Source organism: Manacus vitellinus, unplaced genomic scaffold (assembly GCF_001715985.3).
Source record: "Manacus vitellinus isolate BGI_N305 unplaced genomic scaffold, ASM171598v3 scaffold_19_pilon, whole genome shotgun sequence".
In the NCBI taxonomy this organism is placed as follows: domain Eukaryota; kingdom Metazoa; phylum Chordata; class Aves; order Passeriformes; family Pipridae; genus Manacus; species Manacus vitellinus.
The window spans coordinates 8,292,270-8,318,535 of NW_021939395.1; the positions used below are offsets into that span (position 1 = coordinate 8,292,270).

At 40.0% G+C, this 26,266-nt stretch overlaps 1 protein-coding gene across 7 annotated transcripts in view; it reads right to left on the minus strand.

Moving 5' to 3' along the window:
* Window positions 1-26,266, minus strand: part of GRIA3 (glutamate ionotropic receptor AMPA type subunit 3) — a 147,544-nt gene that overhangs the window by 65,305 nt on the left and 55,973 nt on the right. For all 7 annotated transcript variants that reach the window (XR_003915703.1, XM_029959063.1, XM_029959064.1 and 4 more), the window contains exon 4: window positions 15,792-15,979. Coding sequence is in view for 6 of the 7 variants with exons in the window: in XM_029959063.1 (XP_029814923.1) it covers window positions 15,792-15,979 (188 nt within the window). In the remaining variant the exon portion in view is untranslated. The remainder of the gene's footprint in view (window positions 1-15,791; window positions 15,980-26,266) is intronic.

Below are 26,266 nucleotides of genomic sequence, written 5' to 3' on the forward strand. Positions count from 1 at the left end.
TATTTGCATACTGAATTCTCTGTGTTTTAATTTCACCTTAAAGGCAGGTTAGAGACAAAGAACTTATTTAAGAACAACAATACTCTTTGTGGTTTCAACCTTAATAACAAATAAGAAAGCTTTTACGTTTCTACACAGAAATGTGTTTATTTAAGAGAAAAATATCACCACAGATGAAGTCAGAGGCTGTAAGAAAAACACACATGGAGTCACTACAGGCAATAATGCAAATAGGAAATGCTCATTAGCATAGATCAGACTCAACTTCTGTCTCATCTGTTGTCCTGTCTTCAAAATGACCAGAAATAATTCTGGTTAGTCCTGTAGAGAGGTTCAACATACTACAGTCAAGCTTTAATTCATAAAGCATCTTTTAGAAGTGACCTGCCAGCATATCTACTCACACAACCAACCCTGTTAGCTCATAACCATTGAACTGGATCTTAACAATGTTTTTAAAATTCACTACACACTACATTGCAGTCCTAAATCTTAACAAGTACAGCTCTACTCCTCCCTCACCTTCCACCCTCTACCAACTGCCCAGCATGTTGAAGGGAGCTGCTGGATTAGTGAGCCCAGCAGAAACAATCACAGACATGTGTTACTCCTAGGGGAGTGAAGGGATGGATAAAGCTTCTTTATGAAGAAGGAAAACAGGAGTATAACAAATAAATCTCATCAACTGCTGATATATTGTGAAGCTTATACTGAAAGTGGGATATTGAATAGTGGTGGTGAATAGAAAGCCAGGATTACAGGGCAAGGATTTCACAGAGCTACATGTCTTTCGTAAGTTTGACTTCCGAGACTTAATATTGCTTTCACCTTGACTGAAAGAAAAGCTTATAAGATTTTACACTGAACAAAGGAGGAAGAAAAAAAACGGCTGGAAACCATCATGAATAATTCAGATTTCTGATCCCACATAATTCTTACTTTGTAGATAAAAAGATCATAATGTCAGGTTTGATATAGAATCAAATAAAGTTTGTATTTTTAATTAACTCTTCGGATATTTCTAATTAATTAAGAGAATATCTAGAGGGAACATAATTAAAATGTATCTGGTTTCAAAATAAAAGTAAAATCTGCTGGCCAACACCAGGCTTACTTGAAGTGCAGACCTATATGCCAGATTGAGGAATTAAGTCAGCATCGCCAATTTTACTTTTTTGATTTGCCTGGGGAAGTTATTTTTTCAATGCAAGCCTAAAGACAATTTAGTTTCCACTGCATCAGTCACCATTATAATAAAAAGTACAAATTTTAATTACCTTAGTTTTTACATTTTTCTTAGTCTGGAAGATAGCACTTTAGATATTATTTGGCTAATATTAAATTGGTATGAACTGTTGCAATATTTCTAAAGCAATAATGACAATTCTCTCACGATGTAGTTCAAAGACTACACAACACCTAAGAGGAAGGACAATGAAGAGGAAGCAAAATAACTTTAATATTAACTTCACAATTGCTACATTATCTTTTGACTTATTTCCTAGTCAAATTACAAGCACAGGCAGTTCCTGGTCTAGAACATGGATCTGGGTTTTTAGGCCATGACAATTAAATACTGGGGTTAAGGATGAAGGAAACATTATGAGGAGACTGGTGAACTCCTAGATGAAAGTCAAGGTAAGGAAAGTCAAGGAAATGAATATTTCTCCAAGGACCTGATGAGGAACTAGGATGGTAAGAACAAGGTGTGTAGGTGAGCAATAATCGCAGACCACAGGCAAGGAAAGAATGAGCTAACGAATGACAAGACCCTGTGGACTCAAAAGAAATCAAGTAATGGAAGAACAGTGCAAGTCTGGCAAGTGGGACTGAGCAGTCCTAGTTTGTCTTTTAAAAATATCAATGGTCTGTCTCTGATTCATAAAATTTCTTTTATGGATGGAGGAAATCACAGAACGGCTGAGGCTGGCAGAGGTCTCTAGGAATAGTCTGTTCCAACCCACTAGCTCAAAGCAGGGGCAGCAAGAGCAGGCTGCTCAAGATCATGTCCAGTCAGGTTTGAATATCCCCAAGACAGATTCCACAAGCTCTCTGGGCAGCCTGTTTCAGTGTCTGACCGCCCTCACAGTAAAATGACTTTTCTTATGTTCAAACAGAATTTCCTGCATTTCAGTTTGTGCCCTTGTCTCTTGTCTTGTCACTGGGCATTGATGAGACCCTGAAACTCAGAGAGACTCTCTGAGAAGAGCCTGACTCGAACTTTTTCATTCCTTCCTATCAGGTATTTGCAGACAATATTGCTTTGAGTTTTCTCCTCTCCAGGCCAGGCAGCTCTCACAGCCTTTCTTTGTAGGTCAGATGTTCCAGTCCCTTAATGGTCATAGGGCCCCTTCCCTGGACTTATTCCTGGATGCCCGTGTCTTTCCTTTACTGGTGAGCCCAGAACTGTACACGGCACTTCAGATGTGGCCTCACCACTGCAGAGCAGAGGGGAAAGGTCACCTCTGTTGACCTGCTGACCATGCTAATACAGTGCAGCCTGGGATGCTGTTGGCCTTCTTCGCTGTGACACTGCAGTGCTGGCTTGTGGTCAGCTTGACTGCCAGGACCCCAAGATCCTTCTCTGCAGAGCTGCTTTCCAGCCAGGAAGCCTCTGTACCGGAGCATGGGGTTATTCTCCCCAGGCTCAGGGCTTTGCATTTCCCTTGGCTGAACTTCATGAGGTTCCTCTCTGTCCACTTCATCAGCCTGTCCAAGTATTGCAGCACAACTACCTGGTGTACCAAACTCCCAATTTGGGATAATCTGCCAACTTGCTGAGGCTGCACTCCATCCCACAACCTTCAGTTCACTTATAGAGAGGTTAAACAGTATTAGCCCCAGCACCCTTAGGGGACTCCAAATACTGAACAGCCTCCAGCTGGCCTCTGTCTTGCTATCACAACCCCCTAAGCCCAGCAGTTCAGTCACTTTCAAATCCACCCTCCTGCCTCTGTGGGCTTTGATTTTAAACAGTCATTGAAAAATACAAGCTAAGAGGATACGCCTGCACTTTTACAGAGAGAAGTAGCTATCATGACTTTGGCAGCAGTGAAAGGAAAACTACCATGTCAAATGAATACCTGTTAGGAGCTCATCTTCACTTCATTTGAATCCACTGTCATCTGGTCAGTTTAGTCTGTTTAATCAAAGTTATTTATCATCCTTTATTTACAAATGAGAAAAGAAAGAAAAAAACTAGATCACAAATGTACAGACTACCTCAAGTATAGCTCAAAACCATGATATTTTATGAGTCTATTAGATCTTCCCATAACATACTGATGCTGACAGGCAGTATTGCCACAAAGAAAGTCTGGAGATTTTTTACTGTGCTTTTCATACCAGACAAGTGGCAGAAATATGCCACTTTAATGGAATGACAGGTAGAGATCTGACCTGCTGTAATGTGTCTTTCCATTTCGACCCTATCTGGGAACAAGACAGTGTAACTCTAGAGTTCTTCTTTCTTAGGTTTTAAAAAGACAGTAATAAGAAAAATAAGATTTCCTATAAGCTCAGAATAACAAAAGGATTTTGTTGTCTTTGTTGAGGTTATTTGTGCATTATTTTGAATTCCATTGTTGCAAAAAGCCCACATTCAAGAAAAAAACCCAATCTACTGATTTTTAAGTATATGTTCACATTTCTGAGGATAGGAGACCTTAGCTACCTCCAGTTGAACAGTAATGTGCCTTTAAACCTTGCTAAAGAAATAAAATTATGACACCTTTGCCTTCAAAGCAGGGAGAAAATGCCAGAAGTGATCACACAATTCTTTCTTTCTTTCCCGCAGCAAACAAGCAAAACAGACAAATGGACTGAGGGCTAAAAAAGAATTTAACAGTATCATCACGATCAGCTATCAGTGTTGATTGCACTTCGTGGGAACAGAGGGATATCAAGCGCAGCAACAACTGTCTGGCAAGCCTAAATTGTTGTGGAGCACACTGCCTTCTCACCAGGGTATCAGGTCAGGTGGTTTCTAGCTTCTACCCTAATTGATAGCATTTCTGTTATGAAGATGGAGTTACTTCCATCTTAGATCTGAGCAGCTCCTACCTGATACTGGATTGAGTGATTGAAAACTTGGTGCCCTGTGATGCAGCACTCTATTGGACCAGTGGCACTGGCTAATTTGGTCCTCAGGACACACTCAAGAAAGGAGAGGAACAGAATATCAGGGTGACCATCCCATTAGTTCAATGAAAGTTGAAGCCAAGGCCCAAAATATTGTCAGTATGTTAGCAAGGTGTTTACCTTCTCTTGAGTGGCACCTGCAAAGTGCTGCATCTCAGCTCTGCTTCTACCACTCAAGAGAAGGAGAAACCGATGAAACTCTTCAGCTGGAAAACAGAATCCTCTCCCTGCCTCCCTCCCACTCCTGCAGGCCCTTCCTGCAGCGGGGGAGCTGCCCATGGGGTCTGCATCTATGGCACTGCAGTTCTCTGGGGTCAGTGCACTGTTAACAGCAATGCAGGTACCTTCTACAGCGTTTCCATGGGAGCAAAGGTGCAACAGCACTTGACAGCAGTACATAATCATTCCTCGCCATGTTTACTTTGCACAGGTCACCCCTTCTCATGTAAATTTTCCAGACAGGAGGAGGATAAACAGGAGAAGAGAAGAAAATAAAAGTTCTCCTAAAATGTGAACAGGATTTTCCTCATCTAACCAGATGCCACAGCAGAAATAAGATCCATTGTAACCTCAGTAGCTCAATTTTACTGTAAGCTTGCAGAGCCCACTTGCTGGTTTTCCAATTTCCACACAGGCGCCTGAAGAAAGTGCAAATTCCCTTTGAGTATTATAAACACTAGACGAAATTCAATCTTCCCTCAGTAAATTTGTAAAAAAACCTCCTTTTTGGGGGTCATGATTTTGTCTCTTTCTATCACACCAACAACTCTAACGCCAATATACGAGGTTCCAAAGGAACAGCAATCTCGTGGTGGCAAAAGATACGTCCCAGCTAGTGGTGGTCTGTCACTGCCAAACAAGTGATACCTGTCTTGTCTTTAATTCCACAGAGACAAAACCATTTCTACATTCAGCAGAAGCAGCTCCCTCATACAAAGCATCAAAACTTCATGACTGTAATTGTAGTGCAAACCCAGGGAAGGCGATTTATTTCTTCACTTAGTATTAATGGGACGGGAATGTGGCCACCAGGGATTGTGATGCTGTAAAATATGCAGTAAACAATGATTTCATTTATATGAAGAATGAGTACTAGATTAAATTTGAGTTAAATATTAAATGAAGAATGTATTAAATATTAAGATGAAGATTCCACACACATATTATTTGTTGCAGATAAAAATAACTGCAGAGATAATTGAGATTAATTCATCACCTTTTCAGAGTCTTCATGCCCTTTAGGGAATGTCACAAACCCATACACTGTCCCAGCTGGTGTATCTTGTATTTTTGTGCAATATATGGACCTAAGGATTTTACTTCCATGCAATTACCACCTTACACATTTGTGACTACACCTCATAACCCAAATCTCACTTTTCTCTATAGAACAGTATCAAGATCATTTGTTTGGGCTTATAAAACATTCTTCAAACAGCTCTTGGCTGTTCTACAGAGTGTCTCTTACAGGAGAGACTCTCCTAGAGAACCAGAATCTCCTAGGAGGAGGAGACAAAAATGTGCATGGTGGAAGCAGGGATCTGAGATGCCTCTGCAGCATTTCATTAAAGCTTTTCCCTCTCTGGCCCCCTTCTTGTGCCCTTCTCTCCTTTGCCTCTCTCCTTGATGACAGTCACATCGAGTGAAATTCTGCCTTTAAAGCCATCTCCAGATGATGGTGTGCATGTTAGTCCTTGGAGGGTAATTAAATGCAACATCTGAAAGCTGTATTGTGCTTCATTCTCCCTCCATATGGCTAAACCTTCTTTTCTCATAACTAATCTGACATTTGCTGATTGAAGATTCTGTAGTGGAATATGCATTTAATTTGTGCATAAAAGGTTACATTAGAAATTACTTCAGAAAAATATCACAAATTGTAACACAGGTTCTGAGGGCATGATACTTTCTCCTAATTTCTTTCCCTGTGATGACAAAATTTTCTGTGAATTTTCTGTGCCCTGACCAAATTTTCCTAAATTCATTTTCCTTGATATGACTTAGCAATATTGGCAGATTAACTAATCTGTTGGCCCAACTATTGTTAAAGAACATATTCTACTGTAAAATATCAAACCTTGGAGAACATGGACATGAAGAGTTTTATGATTCCTGTCAACTGACATTCATAATCACAGTTATTTACTCTTTAAGTTGAATTAAACTCCTTAAATAAACTTTTCTTTCTATCAAAATTTCTGCTTTGTTTAGACAGACAAGAACAGTGCTATATCTCTCAGGACTGCATCTCTCTTCACAAGTCACGTCCTTCAATACAAAAACCTTCATGTCAAAAACAATCAAAATTTAAGCTACCCTTCATTACTTGAAGCTATTTCACTAAAAACAAGATCAGATATAAGTGGCTGTTACAACCACAACAAAAATTCTTTGTGGCATATGAAAAGGATACTCAAAATTGCTGAGACCTTTGCCCCTTATTTTGCCAAGATATTCTCAAGAGAAGATACTTGTTCCCAGGCAGCTTCCTGGAGGAGATGTGTCATAGAAATTCTTTGTTAGTGAATTCTTTAGCTTCTTGAGTAAGCATAATCGCCTAAAAATCCAGTTGTGCTCTGGAGGAATTTTTGCAGTTGTATTTATGGGAAGCAAACAATTAATTACATATGTTACTCTGCAGTAGTGATTTGCATAGGTGTGTAATTTTAAGAAGGACATAATATTTTGTCTATGCAGTTCTAGTATATTATTTGAGAAATACACTCCCTTGAAAATTATTCGTAATAGAGTGATCCAAGTTACATCTGAGGTAATTTCACAGAAGTTCTGGTACTTTCTGAAGCCTCTGTAAAATCCTAAGTTCTTCCTAAATTTAAATTTCACCTAAAATTTCATATGGAGGCTTTAGACCTCACAGAAATAACAGAAAGGTTGCTTTCCCTAGCAACATTCATGGTTAAACTTCCTTCAATCTGTATTTCAACCAGCTCCAATCCCATGTAACATGGTCCCACCACAATAACATCCTCATTTCCAACTTCACATACACTCTCTTTCCTTATGCTACCTCCTCGCTTCTCAGCAGCTGGGGATGCTCTCACTGCAGACCTGCAAGTCCACATCAGGTATATCAAAATCAGCACCATCAAAACCGACTTCCAGCTTAGCGTGCATCACTAAGTTTCACAACACCTAAAGTCACTTCCACAAAGACTGTTAATAACAGTAATTTCACATTTATTCTTAGTTTTCCAAACCTTCTGCAGGAGTCACAAATGCTTCATCACTGTCATACAGTTTGACAGTGGCTCCACATCATCAACAAGCGGTTCTTTAGTGGCCTTTGCATCATGTGCCCAATCCCTGTGACACAGGAGATGTGACACAGGGATTTTGACTTTCAATACCACGAAACTGGTATTGACAACGTACTTTGAACATTCCTAAGAGTACAGCCTTGCAATCACAAACATAAACAATGCTCATTTCTTCTCTGCATATCCCACGGGATACAAAAAATTTCTTCAGTCATGGCTGCTTAAAATATGAAAGGATGTATATCCGTGGGGGGCAGAGGGGAAGAAATTAGGTAAACCGAGTCACATGTTAAAATTTAAAAAATACACAAATTTCCCATTTTCTCCATACTTCATCAGCATGTCAGAGTAAAATCCCATACTATTCCCTGGAATTGAACAACAGTCCTTGGAAAAAGAATTCTGCTTATATAAACCATTACTGCATGTCAGGATCACTTCAAACTATTATTTGGATATAACCCAGAAGTGTCGCAGTAATTCAGTCCCAATGCTCACATGAGAATCTTTTGGAAGGGGTTTTGTACTGCAGAGCACTGCCTTCAAGTAGACCAAAAATACTGAATAGTAGCCATTCTTTTTTTTTCTCCTTTTAAGCATTTCCTTTCCTTTTCAAATGCCCTACAAAATTAAGAAAAAAAAGTCCATGCAACTTCCTCCAGGAAAAACAAGGCTACTTTTTCTTATATTTTTTTATTATAAATGGCATTTTACTGTGACTGGAATTGCACTCTATTTGGGTTTTTCAATGCTTTGAAGGAGTCTGAAAGGTTTATTCTGCTTCACTATAAACAGCACTCTGCAATATTCCCCATATAACTTGGTGCATAAACCATGAACTGAAAAAGATTACGAAGAGTTAATTTATTTTTACTAGATCTAGTTTATGCAGCAGAGGAGGCTGTTTTATTCATATCAATTAATAAAGTCACAGTAATATTTTTCTTTTCTGATTCTTTACATGCATTCTCCCAGTACAGAATTACTTGGGGTATTTTTAAGGGTCTATGTATATTGTTGATAATTTTATTCATTACATGTTTTGGAAGAACAAGCTTCCAGTAGTACATACACCATTATACCTGCACATGCGCAGCCATGATGTGACACAAATAAATTTAATTTAGCAACATGGGCTTTTCTTAAGCCTGGGAACATTAACTTCCCCTAAAATTGTTATGCTGTTTTCCAGCTTACCTGTTGGATACTGTGGGATAAGTTTATATTTGAGTTGAGTTGATGACTTATAGGGCCTGATTCTTCATAAATTTAGCCCTGGCTGCCCCTGGTGGCTTTAATCTGATCCCCAGAGGCCAGTGGAATTGCACATGTAAGAAGGTGGGATAAGAGAGAGGAATCCTGCATGGATGTGTAATTACAAGCAGTGACAGATGGGACTGGGATGGTACTTTGCTGTAGAATGACCTGATCCAAACCCATCTGTAGCCCAGAGCAAATGCACTACAGCTCTGGATCACACCTCCAGACCTCATGTTTAGGGACTTCTCTCTGCAAGATTGTATCTATGAATTGCCAGGGTCTTGCATACTGCACCACCAGCATCTGGGCTAAAAAAGCCCAGGGGAGTGGCCCCCACTTGGAAAATCTTGCTGTTTGAACTGCAGGGTAACAGGGCTCTACAAAATGCACTTGGGAACACCTTGGGGCATGAAGGACCCTAAAAACCCCTGTGGTTCTTTTCTTATCCCTGATACGTGATTCATATCACACTGAAGCCATTAATCCCAGCCTAGTCAGCTGTGAAAAAAAGACATACACTCTTGCGCAGCTTTTCTTTTACTGACTTGGGACTTCTTCCCTTGTAAATGAACTGATGAGACACCAGAACTACCGCGCTGTCTCTGGTGATGTACAACGCCTGTTTTCACAGTGGTATTGTGCTATTACTATTCATTTTGATAGTGTGTTTCCTTCCTCTCCCTGCAGTTGGTTCATCTGAATTGTCGCCAAGATGGTTGGTTGCCTTGGAAACTAATTAAGGAAAGCCTTTGGTTAGAAGCAGAGTTTCAAGCATTAAACTATTTGAGAGACAGATGCAGAAATTAAGGTAATGTCTGCTAAGATGAAAGGGTTTATCCTTTATATGGAGAAGAAAGAACCACATTAAACGCCAGAAGTGAAACAAAGCAACTTTTATACAACACTGATTTTTTAAAACCTGGAAGAGATGAGTGAGCGAGGGATTTCTAAATCAGCCAGGGGCTTAGAAGAGGTGACAAAGATTCCCAGAGCTATTAGGAATGCAGAGATGGACAAAAAGAGTGGGACAAAAAACTCAGGAGATCTCATGTTGAGCAAATTTTAGCCAGCTCTGCCTGTCCCTCAAATACTCCGTGTCTTTAAAAGACTTTTTGTCAATGTTGCTTTTGAAAAATACCTGCACAGCTAACGAAACACCAAATCCTCCCACCCCCCCAGTCCAGATACGGCATGAGAAGCATCAGTGTGTACATCTGCCTCTAAAACACATCAAAAGAGGGAGTGAGAGGCTTCCGCCAATGGCCCTCAGGCTCAACTTTTCTCCCGAGACTGTCAACAAGGGTAACAATTAGTGCCAGCTGCAGGAACAGCTCAGGCAGTGTGGACACAGCCTCAACAAGGAGTGGGACCCTCAGAGCACTTGCTCAGGGCAAACACATGCACCATTTCTGTGCACTCAAAAGCTGCAGAGAAAGGTGAACTATGCAGCAAATTGTGCTTTTACAGCTACCTATTAACTGAAGTTCAAAGCAAATACAGTCTCTGTATGAGCATATTGGCATCAATTTAAATATTGTCTCCAGGATAATGTTCAGGATAATGGTTGGTTCTACTTGGAGCAGTGTAACTGAGCAGAGATTCTGGTTCTCTCTACATTTTAATGGCAATACAGAGGTTGCCATATAAAGATGACTGTAACTGCATAACTGCATACTAGAAATGTTGTGGTAAAAATATGCAAAACATTAAAAGCAGATGCATGTGTGCATTGGTGTGTGCATTTATATCCCATGAATTATCATAAAACATAAAATGAGTAATTGCTACTATCACAGAAAAATAAAAACTAATGGTGACTTCAGGTTCATGTGCCTCTGGCATAAGAAACCAGAGTTTCTTGGCAGTGATCTACATACAGCAGCTTCCACATTTACAGTGAGACATTCTTTGTATTAATTATTATTATTAACTGATCGGATACATTTAAAACCACGCTTTAATGTCTTTTGAACACTTTTAAGCTTTGTGTGCCATTACCTCAGTCATTCTGCAGGATGACTAATACTCCGTTAAATTCCTGCCATTTGGAACCTGTCTTGTTTTATGAAGTCTGGGTGATGGCTTTGGAGAGACATTCCTATTTACAAGCTAGAAATTCTCTTCTCAGGTATGTGTGAAATGTGCTATATGTGGGGCAGATTAACCCAAGATGCTACTTTTCCCTGCTTTACCAATCCATCTCCTGCCCTTTATGAGTTTCACAGCTGACAGGAGCAGGCCCTTCAAGGCAGATACAGCTGTCACTTTTGACGTATACCTATTTTTAACTTACCCTTCCACTGGCTACAGTCCTGAGGGTGACTGACCTAAGTACTTCCCCTTTCCTCCCCACATGCCCATATGGACTTGTGAGCTGCTGAAACTTTCTGGATATGAAGAGAAAAAAGTGACCTTTCATTCTGCTTTAGATCCTGGTTTCAACAATACTCATGGGTACCTAATGAAGAAATGTCCTAAATTTTAAGTTTCTAGTTCATTGGAAATGTAAAAATGAACTGTACCAGTTTCAGAGTGATGTTACACAACACTGTACATAGCAGATACTCTCTTGGAGCCTCAGCTGAACCCCCTTCTCTGCTCTACACAGCTTCAGACAGAGGATAAAATCCGACTCTGACATGGCCATGGCACCAAGTCCTGGAGAAAGCGGCAGGGATGCACTGCTCTGGAGGGTGTGTTCTGTGGTGTGCCACCTTCAGATGACATGGCATTACTGGGGTTCAAAAGCAAGCAGAAGCTACAGCTACTCATAGCTCTGCTCCTGCTTTAAGTGTCCCACTGTGTTTGTAGGCAGTTATATTTTAAATTGCTGCAGAGAACACAGGCAAACCCCCACCAGACTGTTTATAACCGAACATTTAAAGCAAGAAGTTTACATGATAGTGGTGTTGATTTTTTTCAATTACATTTTTCCTTATTTCTTGTTATTTTTAATGACTACTGGTCAACCGAATACTACAGTTTTGTGTTTATTCTTACGACACCCTCAATGTGAAAGCTGTTGTGCAGTGAGCACACTCCTCTGAGATCTGAGCAGCTCTGCAGAGAGATGCAGCTGTGGCTGTACTGAGAACCTGCACACCATCTTCCTAATCTCAAAATTTCAGACTCGAAGGTCAAGTCACAGTCGGTGCTTGCACAGGACAGAGTTCAGTCAATCAGATTACCCTTCATAATCCTACAGATGCTTCACTTGAAGTCGTCTTTGACAGTCTGGCTGTCATTGTAAAACTTTGGGGACTGCATTCCCTACTGTAATATTGCTTCTGCTTTGTGAGATGCCTTCACTCGATACAGATATTTCCTTGGAGCCTAACCTTTATGACTATGTTTGGAGATAATGTCCTTTTGATAAAAGCATGCAGTCTTTGGAACAAACAGGTCTTTTGTAAAGTTTCACCATTTTGATCCTGAATGGAGTTTCTCCCTCCTCATTTTCCCTCAGGATTTTCTTCTAAATGGACATAAAGCCATTCTAGTCTGAAATACAGCTTATTATCCTGGGAATAAGAAAAACATATTTCTTAACTCAAAAAAATGTCTCTAAATACATGGTTGAACAGGCTAAAGCTTACTGTTAGCTCTCAGAAGAAAATGTTCTTCTGTTTATGAGAACAAAATTTTGTATCTATCTGTGAAGGAATACAGAATATTTTAGCATCAAGGGACAAGAAGTGTGGGGAGCTTATGAATTTTGCATGACATAAGTGTTGCTATCTGTATGCTTGAGAGGCCACTAGATGATTAAATTGGATATAGTTTTGTTGTGCAAGGAAGGATATAGATCCACATGCTCAGTGGTTATAGAACTATAGGGTAAGTGAACAAACAGATGGTAACTTACAGAATAACTATTAATCCCTCTGCTTCCCCTTACTCTGCAGCTGAAGAGATCTGAGCAGGGTTTCCACTTCTAGAACAAAATATAAGGCCCATCACAAAATAATCTGAATGGGGAATGAAAACAGATGTGTCAGCAGAGTGAAATTTGGCACAAAACAGGTTACTCAGGCAAAGCAGGAGCTGAGGTGCCCTCCTTCCCCCACCTTATATTTATAGCTGGGAAAGGTCAGGTACCAGCCAGCTCTGAAGAGAGAAATACTTCATATGATGGGTTACAGATCTCGGAAACATAGGAACATACAGATTTAGCATCTGTACTAAAGGCCTATGGAATACTCAAGGTCACTGACTCACATGTCTGTACATCGCTGGAGGAAGGTACAGAATATTCCAGAACAATCTGGAGTCTCTGAAGAAAATCCTCAGATGTGTAATTGTCTTTAGATAAGCCTGAACTTTTGGAAGAGAGGTATACCCCTATCTGAACCGGCTGAAAAAAGCATTAAAGGAAGAGAACTGCACACACTGACCAGCCTGATACAGGAAAAGAGGTCACTCCTATTTAACCCAAGCACTAACACAGAGCCATGATACACAGTTTCTGGAGCAGAGAACTGACAAGCTTGCTGAATGGCTTGGCCAAGAGCCCAAAAGTCTGATAGCAAAGTCAGTGCGTGTATAGACTGTTCAGTGGTTTACAGTCTGTTTATTTCTGCTATGACTTTTGTTCTTGGATAAGTTCTATTTAAGCCTCTGAAATTCAGGGTCACTGGCAAATGCTGCTGTTGTCCCAGAGACAATGAAATGACAGGTGTCATACAGTCCCAAGTGACCATGTAAACACCCTCTCGGGAGGGAGGCATCACTCCCAGGTGATGTGAGGGTTGATCTTAAAGATGTGCTCCTAGGAGGCCAAAAAAGGGAGAGGAATGGAAAGGCAGCTGGCTGAGGCAGCCCACATTAACCCTCTGTGAGGCAGTCTGTCCATCAGTTCTCTGACATCAGTACAGAGAGGTAGAGAGTCTTGGCTTCCCTTTGCTCTCACTGGAGGAAAGCTCTTCAAACCCAGCTGCAATTGTGCATCAGCATGTGGAAATGTGCTCTGATGTTACTGCCTCTCAGCTAAGCAGACTTTCTAGACTCCACACATAGCACCATGGAATTGACTTTTTAAACTGCAATAAACTGCTAGATTTGAAATATGCAAATCCAGATTTATCTCTCCCCTCAATGGTATGCTATCAGCAAACACAACTGGCTAAAAAAAAGACAACTCTCCACTCCCTTGAGCAAGCTGGATGGATGGATTTAAGTACCACACATATGTGTGAAAACTTTTAACTACTTTATGAGAAGATAACAAAGTAAGCAGAGGAGATGGAAGGAAAAGCCTAAAACCAATAATTGTTAAGCTATCAACCTAGGGGCCGCCATTACTGACTTTCTCTGCAGAAACTTAAGTCACTGTTTTTCAGTATGCAATAAAAAAACCTCTAGAAATTGTTAACAGAAGATATTTTTAGCATCAGAGGCATCAGTGTGTACTGTAGAATTTGGGGAAGCCTGGAGGCCCCAGTAGCAAATTTCTACTTACTCAGATGCTAATCACATTGACAGAAAGCTGAATCATCCATTTAATAAAATTACAACTTCACTAGAGTTGAATTTAGAATAGCTGCAGAAGAAAAGAGTCCCCAGTTTTTTGCTATATGGTTTGCTTGGTATATAGCTTTCATTTCAGGCACTGGAAAGGTTTGATTATTTTTTTCTCTCACTTGCATTATAGAAGAGAAAGAGAGAACAAATGTAAATGGAGTTAGATCAAACAAAAGGCCTGTTTCTCAGCAGAGAGTGGGCCCTCATGTAAGCTTGGCTCAGGAGTGTTCTCCTACAGTGTTTGCAGAAGAGTGGGCTGTGGGTAGGTGTTTTGCATCTTTTGCAGAAGAAGAGATGTTTCTTACATTTTACAGTACGAATTTCCCTAAAGAGAGCACTCACCATATTGCCTAAAAATACAGTGTACGATGCAGTGCTGCATATTAATATCACAACCGTACCAGTTGTCAGAGTTACAGACCAGCATCACCTTGTGCTGTGTTCTCTTGAGCACCTCTTTCCTTTCTCTGTAAGCAGCAGCTCTGGCATCTGGCTGCCCCCACAGACTGACCCTCAGTGATATACCTCAAGGCTTGACAGGAACTGAATACTTTGAGAAGGAACTCAATGAATATATTTTTTGTATTTCCCAGGGTTTATTACAGTGAGGTCAGTTTGCTGGTAGTTTACAATATAACATTTCTAAGAGATATGCTAATGCTTCATGAAATTTAAATGTTACTTTTGATCTATTCCATAATATAAACCCACAGTTAAATTTATGAAGTGGCAATAATCAGAGGGTTTTCCAGTCCTAATGTAAGTGAATTCCCAAATGCCTACGAATAACCAAGCAGCATGGATTTGGTTCCACACCAACACCAGCTCTGCTGTGAGCCCAGGCAGCAGGCAACTGAGCTGTGTCCGTTCCCAATGATTTGTATCTGTTCCTACACCTCTTTAAGCACACTGCACAGCACAACCAGTGGCACAGGCATTCTGGGTAGCCTGCTGGGATGGCCAGAGGGTATGGCCATTCCTCCGGGGCAAAGGAAACACTGGGAATGCCACGCAAGAGCAAAACAGTCACCTCAAATGCATCTTTAAGGTGCATAAAGGTGTTTAGACTCTATCACTTGCAATTTAGGCCTGTCAACAGCACTGGCTGTGCAGAGGGAAGGGCTTTATGTACCAAAAAGTGCTAATGTGTCATTTGGACTACCAGCTGAATTTTTCATTAGCAGTATTTTCTTTCGGGAATTCTTTAAGATCATTCTATGATACTTCAGTGGCTTTTTACTTCTTGTTTCATGTTCCACTTAACAAACTGCACCTGTCTTGCAATCCCTACAAGCAGCCTCAATGCCAATAATGTTACTCTGGCAGCTGAGGTTTTAGGTTCTCAACCTACTTAAAAATAATTCATTATTAACATCTGGGAAAAAATATCACAGAGACATTTCGTGGTAGGTTACACGTAAGTGCTGCCACCAACTATGAGCATCACTGTGGCATTTTAATTTTACTAGGTAACTGGGCAGCTGTTGGGACTCACATCTCAATGGACACTTAATTAATTTCTAGAAATAGACAGTTCTGGGAATATTAACAATGTCTGTCACAGAGAGATCACAATTTCTGAAAAGCATATACCTGTTCCAAAATGGTGTTGATTCTGTCTACTTCACAGTCAATTAAGTATCTTTTTTCTTGTCGTCTGTCCATCTCCTCTATAATTCTTCTGAACTCTTGAACATCCTTTATGCTTCCTACAGATCTGGCTGTCACTTGCCAGTTGTTCTGTACTGCTGCTTCCATAATCGCCTGAAGAATAGAAAATCCTGTGGGAGAAGAGACAACGCAACCACTTAAAAAGAGAACAAACATAAAACCTATTTTGAATGTTTGACAAAGGGCTCACAAAAACTTGCATCATCTAAAGGGACACAGAATAGCTGAGAGCCTGGAAGTGCTTCGTTACTTGAGAAAGCAACAGTGTAGGGACCAGTCTCTTCTTTCAGTGATGCCACTGGCAAAGTCACTGACTTCAGCAGAATTGCCTGGTGGTATATTACTGCAGGGCATATCAGAATCTGTCCAATATATCATATTATGATCCTCTCAGGGATGTTTATGGTCGTGCTGGGGTCTGTGCCAGCTGAGAATAGGAGCCTGCAGCCATTACTTAGGCAAAAGTCCATCAGCTTGAGGAGAGGGACAGAGGAGGTGATTTGCAGACTGCAGCAATGGGTCATTAACTGGCAGAGATCCAAGCACTGCACAAGAATGCCAATTAAGTCATTGTACTGGTCATTGGAGCCACAACCACAGGAGAATATTTTACTGATAGTCACTTTGATTTCAAAAAATGCTTTTAAATATGGAGTCTAACAGCACTAACCACCCTTTCAATGCTTTCATTAAGGTAATATCAACTCATTTAGCATCCTCAAGAAGAGAGAAACAGCACAGGATGACCGAAGACTGCACAGTGGGAAATTATACAGGCAAGCAGCATTTCATTTCTTGTGAACAGCCGTGCCTCAGCAACAGGCAGAACTAAGTCCCTAAGTGAACAGCAGTGGAACTGGGAATGGAATCTCCTTCAAGTCATGCTGTGTAGGAGTTATCAGACATTGATATGCAACCCTTTATTATAGTATGTAGATGGGAATTTGGTGCATTACCTGTTTTGATTCAGGAAATTTAATTTTGTGCATAATTCTAATCATTTCAACTCTGAGCAGATGCCAGTCAAAGAGAGAGATCACCTACTTCAAGCACACAGTGGTTTTCAGTGGAGTTTTATTGTTCAGAAGCACATCCATGTAGCTGTTTCTGCCCAGATAATTTACTTCCAAAACTTTCAGTCCAGTTATTTAGTCATACTGTGGATTTCTTACCCACAGTCAGATTTGAAAAGCCTCCATGCAGGCACATAAACACAGAGGATCAACAACTCATTAATTGTGCTCTGTGATAACCAGTTCCCTACACTTCTGAGAGTGAAAGGAGTTTGAGCTACAGAGGAGCAACACATTCACTGCTGCAAATTACACCAAGAGCTATTCTGAACTCAGACACCCTTGTCGGGGTCCGGCAATAACAAAGAACTTGTGCTGCCTGATCTTCTGTAGCCTGCTGTAAATCTGTAGTGGCTGTCTGAAGCCAGAGGAGCTGCATCATTACCTCATTACAGACACAAACAAGGAAAGAGTGATTTTCTGGATTGCAATTAGATTATTATAATTTACCTTGTGACTTCCTTAAGTCTCACTCAAATGCCCTCACTTTCCCCGTGCAGCCTCCTTGATTCTTAATGCTTTCCTTTGTAAGAATGTGCTTTACTATCCCATGAAAAGTGGTGACAATTAATATGTACGCTCGTTTAGAATTCTTTCTGGCATCTTCTTTCCTTTGAGACTATTGAAAGAGAGGCATTTACATATGTATAGTACAATGAACTCAGTCTTCCTTAACATCATATTTTACAAAACTGGTTGTGATGTCTGTGACAGCATTGTGATTCCACTACATGTAGGAGGAAGATCTAAGCCTAAGATACTTTGTTGGCTGCAAACGAGGAATTTTTATGTGGGAACATAAAAACCACTAATGGGGATTTACAAATGCTTTGTGTACAAAGATATGCTTTTAAAAAAAAATATGATTCCACCAAGTAATAAATATTTACAACTTTGTTTCATCATTCATGTAATGTCTAAGTATGAACCTTGAGCTTGCTGTAAACAACAAACAGTTTGTAAGTCCAATTTTTTTTACTCCAAATTGAACAAATTGGTTCAACATATTATTAAAGAATGACACTTTAGCTCTATTTTTTGCCATGACACATACAAAAGTCATGAACTGTCTCAAGGAAAGAAGGAAAATGAACATGCTGGAGTGCAGATGCTATCGTTTGACTGCCACGCTCCCTGTTTCAGATAACATTGAGTCAGAACTTGCTTTGTCAAACCTTGAATATCTCAGAAGAAAGTTAGGCAATTTTCCTAATTTTGTGCAATTACATGTTTATGTGGGTGTGAGTGTGTGTGTATTTTTGTATGTGTGTGTATTAGTCAGTGGTTACCATTTCAAGAGAAAGAAGAGCGATGTTACTCAGCAGCCTTTCTCCTATACATGAAAATACAGTTACAGTAAACTTACTGTGAAAAGTTTCAGAGCCTCATAATTTCTGTGTTCTCCACCTCCTCTTTCTTGTCACATCAAGTCTTTACAGTCACAGTCCCCTCTACCCTTGCCAGTTCTTGAAATTCTCCCTGTGGTCACTGTTTGTGCTGTGCCAGCTCCTGTCTCTCAGGCCCTCTCCCTCTCCCATCCTTGCTTTGAGAAGAACCATTTGCCTTTCCTGTGGCAGCTCGTTAGGCCAGTCCTCTGATGACCTTTACAGAGCCCATTGCCCTTGCTTTACAAAAGCCTGGTTCCAACCTTCTGCTTTCAGGAAGGCAGCACTCACATCCTCGCTGTTCCCAGCCTCCGGTCTCTCTCCCTGCCTACTGCCTTCAGTACCATTTACTGCACTTTGCATCGTTCCCCATTACGTGTCATTTCTGTAAACAACATGTTCCAGGCTCCAGCTGTACTTTACCATTAAAAGAACTGTTACATAAGCGGTGTGATTGTTTAAATAAAAGGACCATTTTATCTTCAAATGTGAACTTTCCTTTCTCCTTAGCATAACAATGCAAGCTGTGCCAGTTCAGGAGCACTGCCTGGGTAATGAACGGGGAAATGATTTTCCCTGTTCTGCACATGTTGGTGACCAGGCCTGTACACTGCACTTTTCCACACCCTGCCCTCAGTGCACACACCCTGTGAATGCTTCACAAGAGATGTTCTCCCCTGGAAGTGTGGAACTCTTACAGGTACCTCTCACCTCATTCCCCCTAAAGGAGACCAGCCAGCCACAGCCACTATCTCCAGTCTGTAGTTCTTCTTTGGTGTGCATCAGACCTACTCTGAAAGACTAAGAAGTGATAATTCATCACAGGTCTGTGAAGAAGTCATGCAGGAAAGGCTTTCATTGATACTGTTGCCAGTTTATACTACTTCAATCAATAAAGCCAAAAAATATTAATTAAGACAAGAAAAATTGTCATCCTTCTAGAAGATGACAGCAATGAGATCACCTCAAAAGCAGCTCATAATACCATCACTAAAATTCAGAGTTGCACATCCTGTAGTCATTAACACCAATACAGACAACAGAAAAAAATTATTCAGATTCCAATCTGGTCTTGCAACCTTTTTTTTTTTAGTCATACCTTGGATGTGAAAAAGCAGTAGGATGAAAGGCATGCATTTTTGTGAATGCACTGCTTCTGAGGTTGGCTCACTTGATGGCACCACATCCCTTCTTTGCTAATAATGTTATTAGCAAGCTGGTGTTAAAGATCTAAAAACAGTCTGGTCACACAATGGTTGTGTCCATACCTGCCAGGTCATGTAACAGACCCATATTATGTTTTGGTCCCTTTTATCCATGTACTGGGGAGGAGTTGCTCCTGTGATCTTTGAATGCAATCTCACAAGTCAATCTGATCTGCACTAAAAGCTTAGGGGATCCTGGCCTTAATATTCAAACGTGTCATTGTCTGTCTTATTCTTAAAATATTGATGATTTAAAAGTGCTAACCCTCACCTAAACAGCCGTCAAAATGATTGGGCTGAAGGTAGATATAGTAATAAAACTAGAACAAAACAAGTGCCCAGCTTGCCTCTTAGCAAGCTGAAGCAAATATTTTGAATTTTGCTGAATGAAGCTTGCAAAGAAGGAAAATATTTCACATAAATTTCCCTCAAAGTAGGGAGAATATTATTTGTTGCAATGCTATCTCTGTACTTTAAACAACCCAGATGGAATTACATTCTAAGCAGTCCTCCCTGCAGCTGGGCTAAGACCCAGTATCTTCCTACTTCTGCCAGGGAAGCAAAGCCTGTACCTCAGTTTTTCCAATTGTTCTTTTGATACAAGCATCTCTCAGCTGACCCTGCTAACACAGGTGAAGAGAACATTTCACTCTTTTGCATCTCTGAAAGCTCACGAAACTTCTCCCACGTCCACGTAGGCAAAATTCACCTCAGCAATTTGCTCAGCCATATGAAATTCTATGTACTACATCATTGAACTTACTGTTGTTTAAATAACAGCAGTCATTAGTGGGACATGACTAAGCGACCACACTGGAACATCTGTAGTGTCACATGAGCCCTCGCAGTTGGCACCAAAGTACTTACTGAGAAGAAATTACCACTTATGCAAATCACTCTTTTCCTGAATGTCCTTAGCCTCCCACAGAAATGAAAGAGCTTGCAGTCCCTCTTCCTTTTGCCTTGCTGAGTACCAAAGATCTATGAGGGGTGTATTTTCCTGACACGCAGCATGTTTGCGCCAACTGAATGAACATCAGCTCTGATCTGAATACTTGTGTTTTGAACTGTGTATCTGGGACATGATACAAAGATCTAAGCTTCTGGCCCACGAGTGAACTTCAGGGATTTAAGTGTGGAGCTGTGTTTGACAAGAGCACAATGAACTCACCAAAAAAGGAGGGCATCCAGGCAAGTGATTCCCCAAGACAAATACAAATTCTATGACACCAGCTTACATTTCCAGTGTACTAGAGATCTGTAAGTTGAGATATACTTGGATATTCTGTGTGTTTGGCACTGAGCCTGGCACTAATTTGAAAGCAAACAGATCAACATATTAGGCGTGAGTAAAAAAACAAGTAGCCAACCCCAAACCCTCCCCATCATTCAAAATCCAAACGTGTCCATGAGGTAAACATGCTTCCCATAACCTATGTCTGCTTAACAACTCCATAGTAGGGGAACAAACAAGGAACAAGCTACTGACTGAGTCACCAGGAAGTGATGCAGCAAATCTCAAGTACCCCGGAGTGCTCTTTCAGTCTAACACACAGAAGTTCAAATTATTAAATAAAAGCAGAATAAGTGTATTCCATCTGGTTTTGACCTGATCACTTCTAGCTGGTAACCAACACGTAAATCTTTACACTCCACTACTCTGGTAGCAGACAAGTAGCAAACACATTTCTGCAACAAGTAGCAAACATACTCTAACACTATTTTTTTTCCCTTCTGCTTTTTCTGTTCTGTAAACCTCTAGTTTCCTCTGCACATACATTACAGTATTGCAACCTGTCATCCATAAACAGAGAAATATACACAAATAGATATGTCAGCTTGGTTGAGTGAATGTGAACTCGCCTGGTTCTAAAGGAGAATTTACAGGAACCATCTGGTTTGTATTTGCTTAGGATGGGATACAGCTTAAACCTGCAGGAATTCAGAGCTGCTGAATTCAAGTAAAATACCTTTTCTTCTCCCACCCCAAGTGGCTCTTTCTGAATCCATTTCACCTTGATCTCTTCTTTCATAACAACCTTGCATCTAATTCATCCCTCATTTTATTCAAGTTTTAGGTCAGTGCAACTCCAGTGTTTTTGAATGAAGCTGTGCCAGTGTAAAATGAGAGCAATGTAGTAAGGGATCAAAGAGTACAATAACCAAGGACAAAAATAAAGATGCCGTAAGCAATGCTGTCACTTCCATAAGGGGACTTATTCATATGACTTTCACAATGATGTGAGCAAGTCTCCTGGGGTAGGACAGATAGGGATACCTCAATAAAACAATATGATCCCAAGTTTATCAAAAGAGCTGTGCTCTAGTTTTAGCTTTGCTATGCAAATCTTTATTTAAATAATTTCCGACTGAATAATAATTGAGTGATTACAGCTTCTGGATGCAGACTGGTAACAGAACAGATGTGATGGAACCACTTCAAAACCAGAGTACATTCTGCTTGAGGAAAATAAAACAGGTAAACAATCATATAGTGAAGGCAGAACTAGCACAGAAAATCAGAGAAAGGAATAATGTATTTGAGAAGTGACAGAAGGTGAAGAGCATTGTATTGTTCAGTGGGCATGGGCTGTAGGGTATCCTCAGTATGTATTACTAAAAACTCTTGATACTGATGCTACCAGAAAGCTGACAGAAGCAGCAGTGAGGGCACTCTGTCACCAGCTGATTCCAAGATCTGGGAGACATGGGCCCAGAAGTTGGAGAGCTCACACAAAGGGAAAACTTTTTATATGTGAATGTTGAAATTGTAAATCTACATTAGCATTAGAAATAATTAAATTCCAAGCTTTAGAAGATCTGAATTAAAAAAAACCCCTAAACCAATCTGCTTAAGTACAGAGAAATTTCATCTGCAAAGCTCTACACTGAGTCTAGGGCTTTGTCTGCCTAGCAGAGCCCAAAACCTAAAACCATGCAGTATAAGCACAGTACTCTTACACATACAGTGAGATACAAATCTAAAAGTTAAGCTCCAGTGATATTCCTGGTCAGCACCAATTTCCCTGAGCGCCCTGAATTCTCCAGCAAAGATGTTCCAAGCAATATCAGCAAAACCAACATAAACCATTTGCTGAGTATCCTGCATCCTACTGGCATCAGGAAGCTAACACCATAACCTTAGTACAAAACCACAGCCTTGCCTACATGAATCCTTCTTTCCCTTCTATTCACCTTTGGGCACTTCTAGCCCATGACCACAGTTTTGAAGTCTCACTTACTGCGTCTTGCATGGAGCAAGCCAGAGAAGCCTTGCTGCTTGTTGACAGACCAGCCTTCATCTGCAAAGCATTTGAATGATATAATCAGAACAGAATTTTCTTCAGTAAAAAAGGAAAAAAACCCAAGACAAACAGATACTTCCAATCATTTCCTTCACACAAATAGGAAACCTGGTTACTGAAGAAACCAGATCTAGTCACCATGGATAGAAAATATCTCTGCTATAATCCTCTTGATGTCAGACACCACAAAGTTGACCATAATGAGGCCTAAGTGAGATGCTCTGGCCTTCATCTGTCCTTAACTTCAAGCATATTTGGATGACAGCCTCTTATGTCCTCTTTCTAGTCAGGAGAGAGAGAGATGACGTGTAATTTTTTTGTGTTTGCAACATGCATGGAAATCAGTGGAAGAACATGCACAAAAGAATGAAGTCGTGTAAGGCATCCCTACGTAGGTATCACTCACAACCTTTACCTGCAACTGAAAAACTAAAAGTGAACAAAAATCTCAATGTATTGACTAGCACTCAACTGATGAGGCTAATTACTTCACGTTAAAAATACATATCTAATTGTGTTTACATATTTATCTCAGAAAAAAGATTCTAATTAGGAATCACAGAGTTAACAATTATCATTCTGGAAAGGAAAACCTAACTTGTCTGCAAAACAACCGTAGCACATTCCACGTGAAGCCAGTTCTCAAAGGGAAAGCTTACAAAACTCAAAATCAGAGCACATGCAGATGTTGCAGGATGGGGAGAATTTAACTCATTTTTTTGTGAAAATACTGATTTTGAGAAGTATTTGGCCTATTGTATGACTTGGAGAAAAACAGAAAATGAAGAGCCACCTGATAAGCAATGGCACAGTGTGCTGCTGCTCAGCAATGAGCCAAGCCACTGAACTCCCTTTCTCAAGGCTTGGCTCTGGCTGGGCTGAGCGAGGTGATGCAGTGGACACGGTCTTTTATTTCAGAAACAAAAGGTCTGCTCCAGTGTGTAATGCTGACACTGGCACTGATGTGGCTGTATGGATTTCCTTCCTCTCTCCAATGAATCTACAAAACTTCTGACGTGCCTCCACCTTAACAACACACTTCAGCCCAGCTTCACTCTTTCAGAAGCACATCCTGCGTGGGCCTGTCTCTGCCATGGAGTGGTCTGCACTTAGCACAAAGCACTGCACTTCACACCAGATGTTCTTGCGTCATTCAGCTTTCAGAAATTCTTACAAAAACATGAATAATGCTAACAACAATTTTAAATGACACTCAAAGCACTGCAAATGAACAGATTCGTTGTCAATATTACCATGTTAAATAGGCAAATTAGAAATCTGACACAGAAAAAGACTATTTGGTCTGTCCCACAGACAGTATTAGTAATAGAGCCAATTTTCAAGTTCAGGTTGTCCTGATCCATATTTAGATTTATATTTATTTCAACCTGTAACACAGTTAAATGTACACCTTCAGAGATTCCTGTACCGCCTACTAACACATCAGACACTGAAAGTATATAGTAAAACCATCCATATGGTATCTCAGAATACATTTCCCTCTTATCTTATTTGCTAGAGTAAGTTGAATAACTACCAGCCCCTGGGATACTGATGGAAAGATTATTTATTATTCCAGGTAAAGTTGCATAATCGTGATATGACTACAAATAGAGTTAAGAAGGAAAGTATTGCATGGAATTATCATCTCAGAAAGGAAATAAAAATGAATTATTTTTAAGCTTAAATAATCTTTTAAGGCAAAAGAAAGCATTACTGCATTTATTATGTTATAGGCAAGAGATGTTCTGGAAAAAGGAAACATTCACTTATCAACAGCAAAGGATTTCGAATATAGCTAAAACTTGGGCTCACATATCCAAAGAGTGAAAAACACAATTTCAATATATGCTGTAAACTTAAAAATATTCATAACACAAGTTAACTCTCTACCATGACATGTATAGGTGTTTTAGCACGAGTGTGCAAGAGTATTGCTGTCTGCTTTCTCTTAAAAACATGTTTGGAACTGCTGAGTCTAAAAAATGATAAATATTATTCCTTTGAAGAAACAATCACAGGAGATTATGGTAATCAGACTACGAATTGAAATACATATTCATCACAAAAACCCCCCTGGATTCACCTCAGATGTCTTGGAAAAAAAATTATGCTAGTTGAATTGTCCTCAAACGTAGTAAAATTATTCTATCTGACCTTCAGCCAATCACGTTAGAAAAATATTTATTCCTCTTCCTAACCTTTATCTATACTTTCTGTTTTCAAACTACCTGAGCAAACAAATCTTATGCCTCTGAGAATTTTCATTAACAGATGCTATCAGCCTTTCAAATTCTCTCTTCATCAACATCTCACCCTTTGGTATCGAGCATTTTAATTGCCCTTGCAGTTGGAATGTGTCTCATGTCTCAACCCATAAGTTAATTTCCTTTTATTTATTCTGAACACTAAAAAAAATATAGCAATCAAAGGGTGAGTACCAAGCTTAAAAATATTCTGAAATTTAAATGAGTTTTTATGATAATATAAATGATAATTTATGGATCCATATTCACAGCCTGCACATGCGTTTCTTTTTAGTCACTCAGCTATTTCTGCCTTTTTTTTGCTAATACCTGGCCCTGCATATAAAGAACCTGCCAACAGACAGGCACATGCCCTCAAAATTTGTCCAAACATTAGCATAATGAAAGTGTACACTGCTGGATCACCATGAACATGGAATGGTATCAATGGTATCCTTCAAGAACTGATGGCCACTAGATCTTTGTTAACTGTTGCTGAACTACAGACCCATCCATGACTATACAGTAAAATCACTGAACATGTAAAACTGTGTTTCTCAGTCTTATATTATCAATAAAAAAAGAAAAAAATCTTAGTCTTGCATGTGCACATGGCAAATGGTAAAGATGCTGTTAAATGATCTAGAAATGGTAATAACCAGAGCATTTGAAATAACTAATACTTTTGCCTATGATCCTCTCAGAAATGGGTTCACTTCACAGTACAGCATCGGTAAAATTTTCACAGGTATCTGCCTTTCATCTTCAAAAATGGCTTGGGTAGGATGGTGGAACCAGGTTTTCAGAGGCAATTAAGATGCAGATGCTGAAGAACCTCAGTGGGTGAGGTACCTGCACTCCACTGCTTTCAGTGGCAGGCAAACACAGATCCCATTGACGTGCTTTTCACAATGTCACTCCGTGTGTGTTGAAACCCTAAATACCTGTCCTGTGTCCCTTTGGAAATCACTTACAAAAATAGGATATCTGCATCTCAGAATATGTACTCTGTGGCCTGCTTAAAAAGTGGCACAGAATTCTCTACAGAATATGCTGTTAATTAGTTATTTCACTGCAACACGTTCAACAGGTGCACAGATAAGGACTGTCCGACTAAATGGGATGTACATATATCCGAGACTATTAGCTTGAAGAAGTGAAAGGAGACAGAAAATTCCCTTCC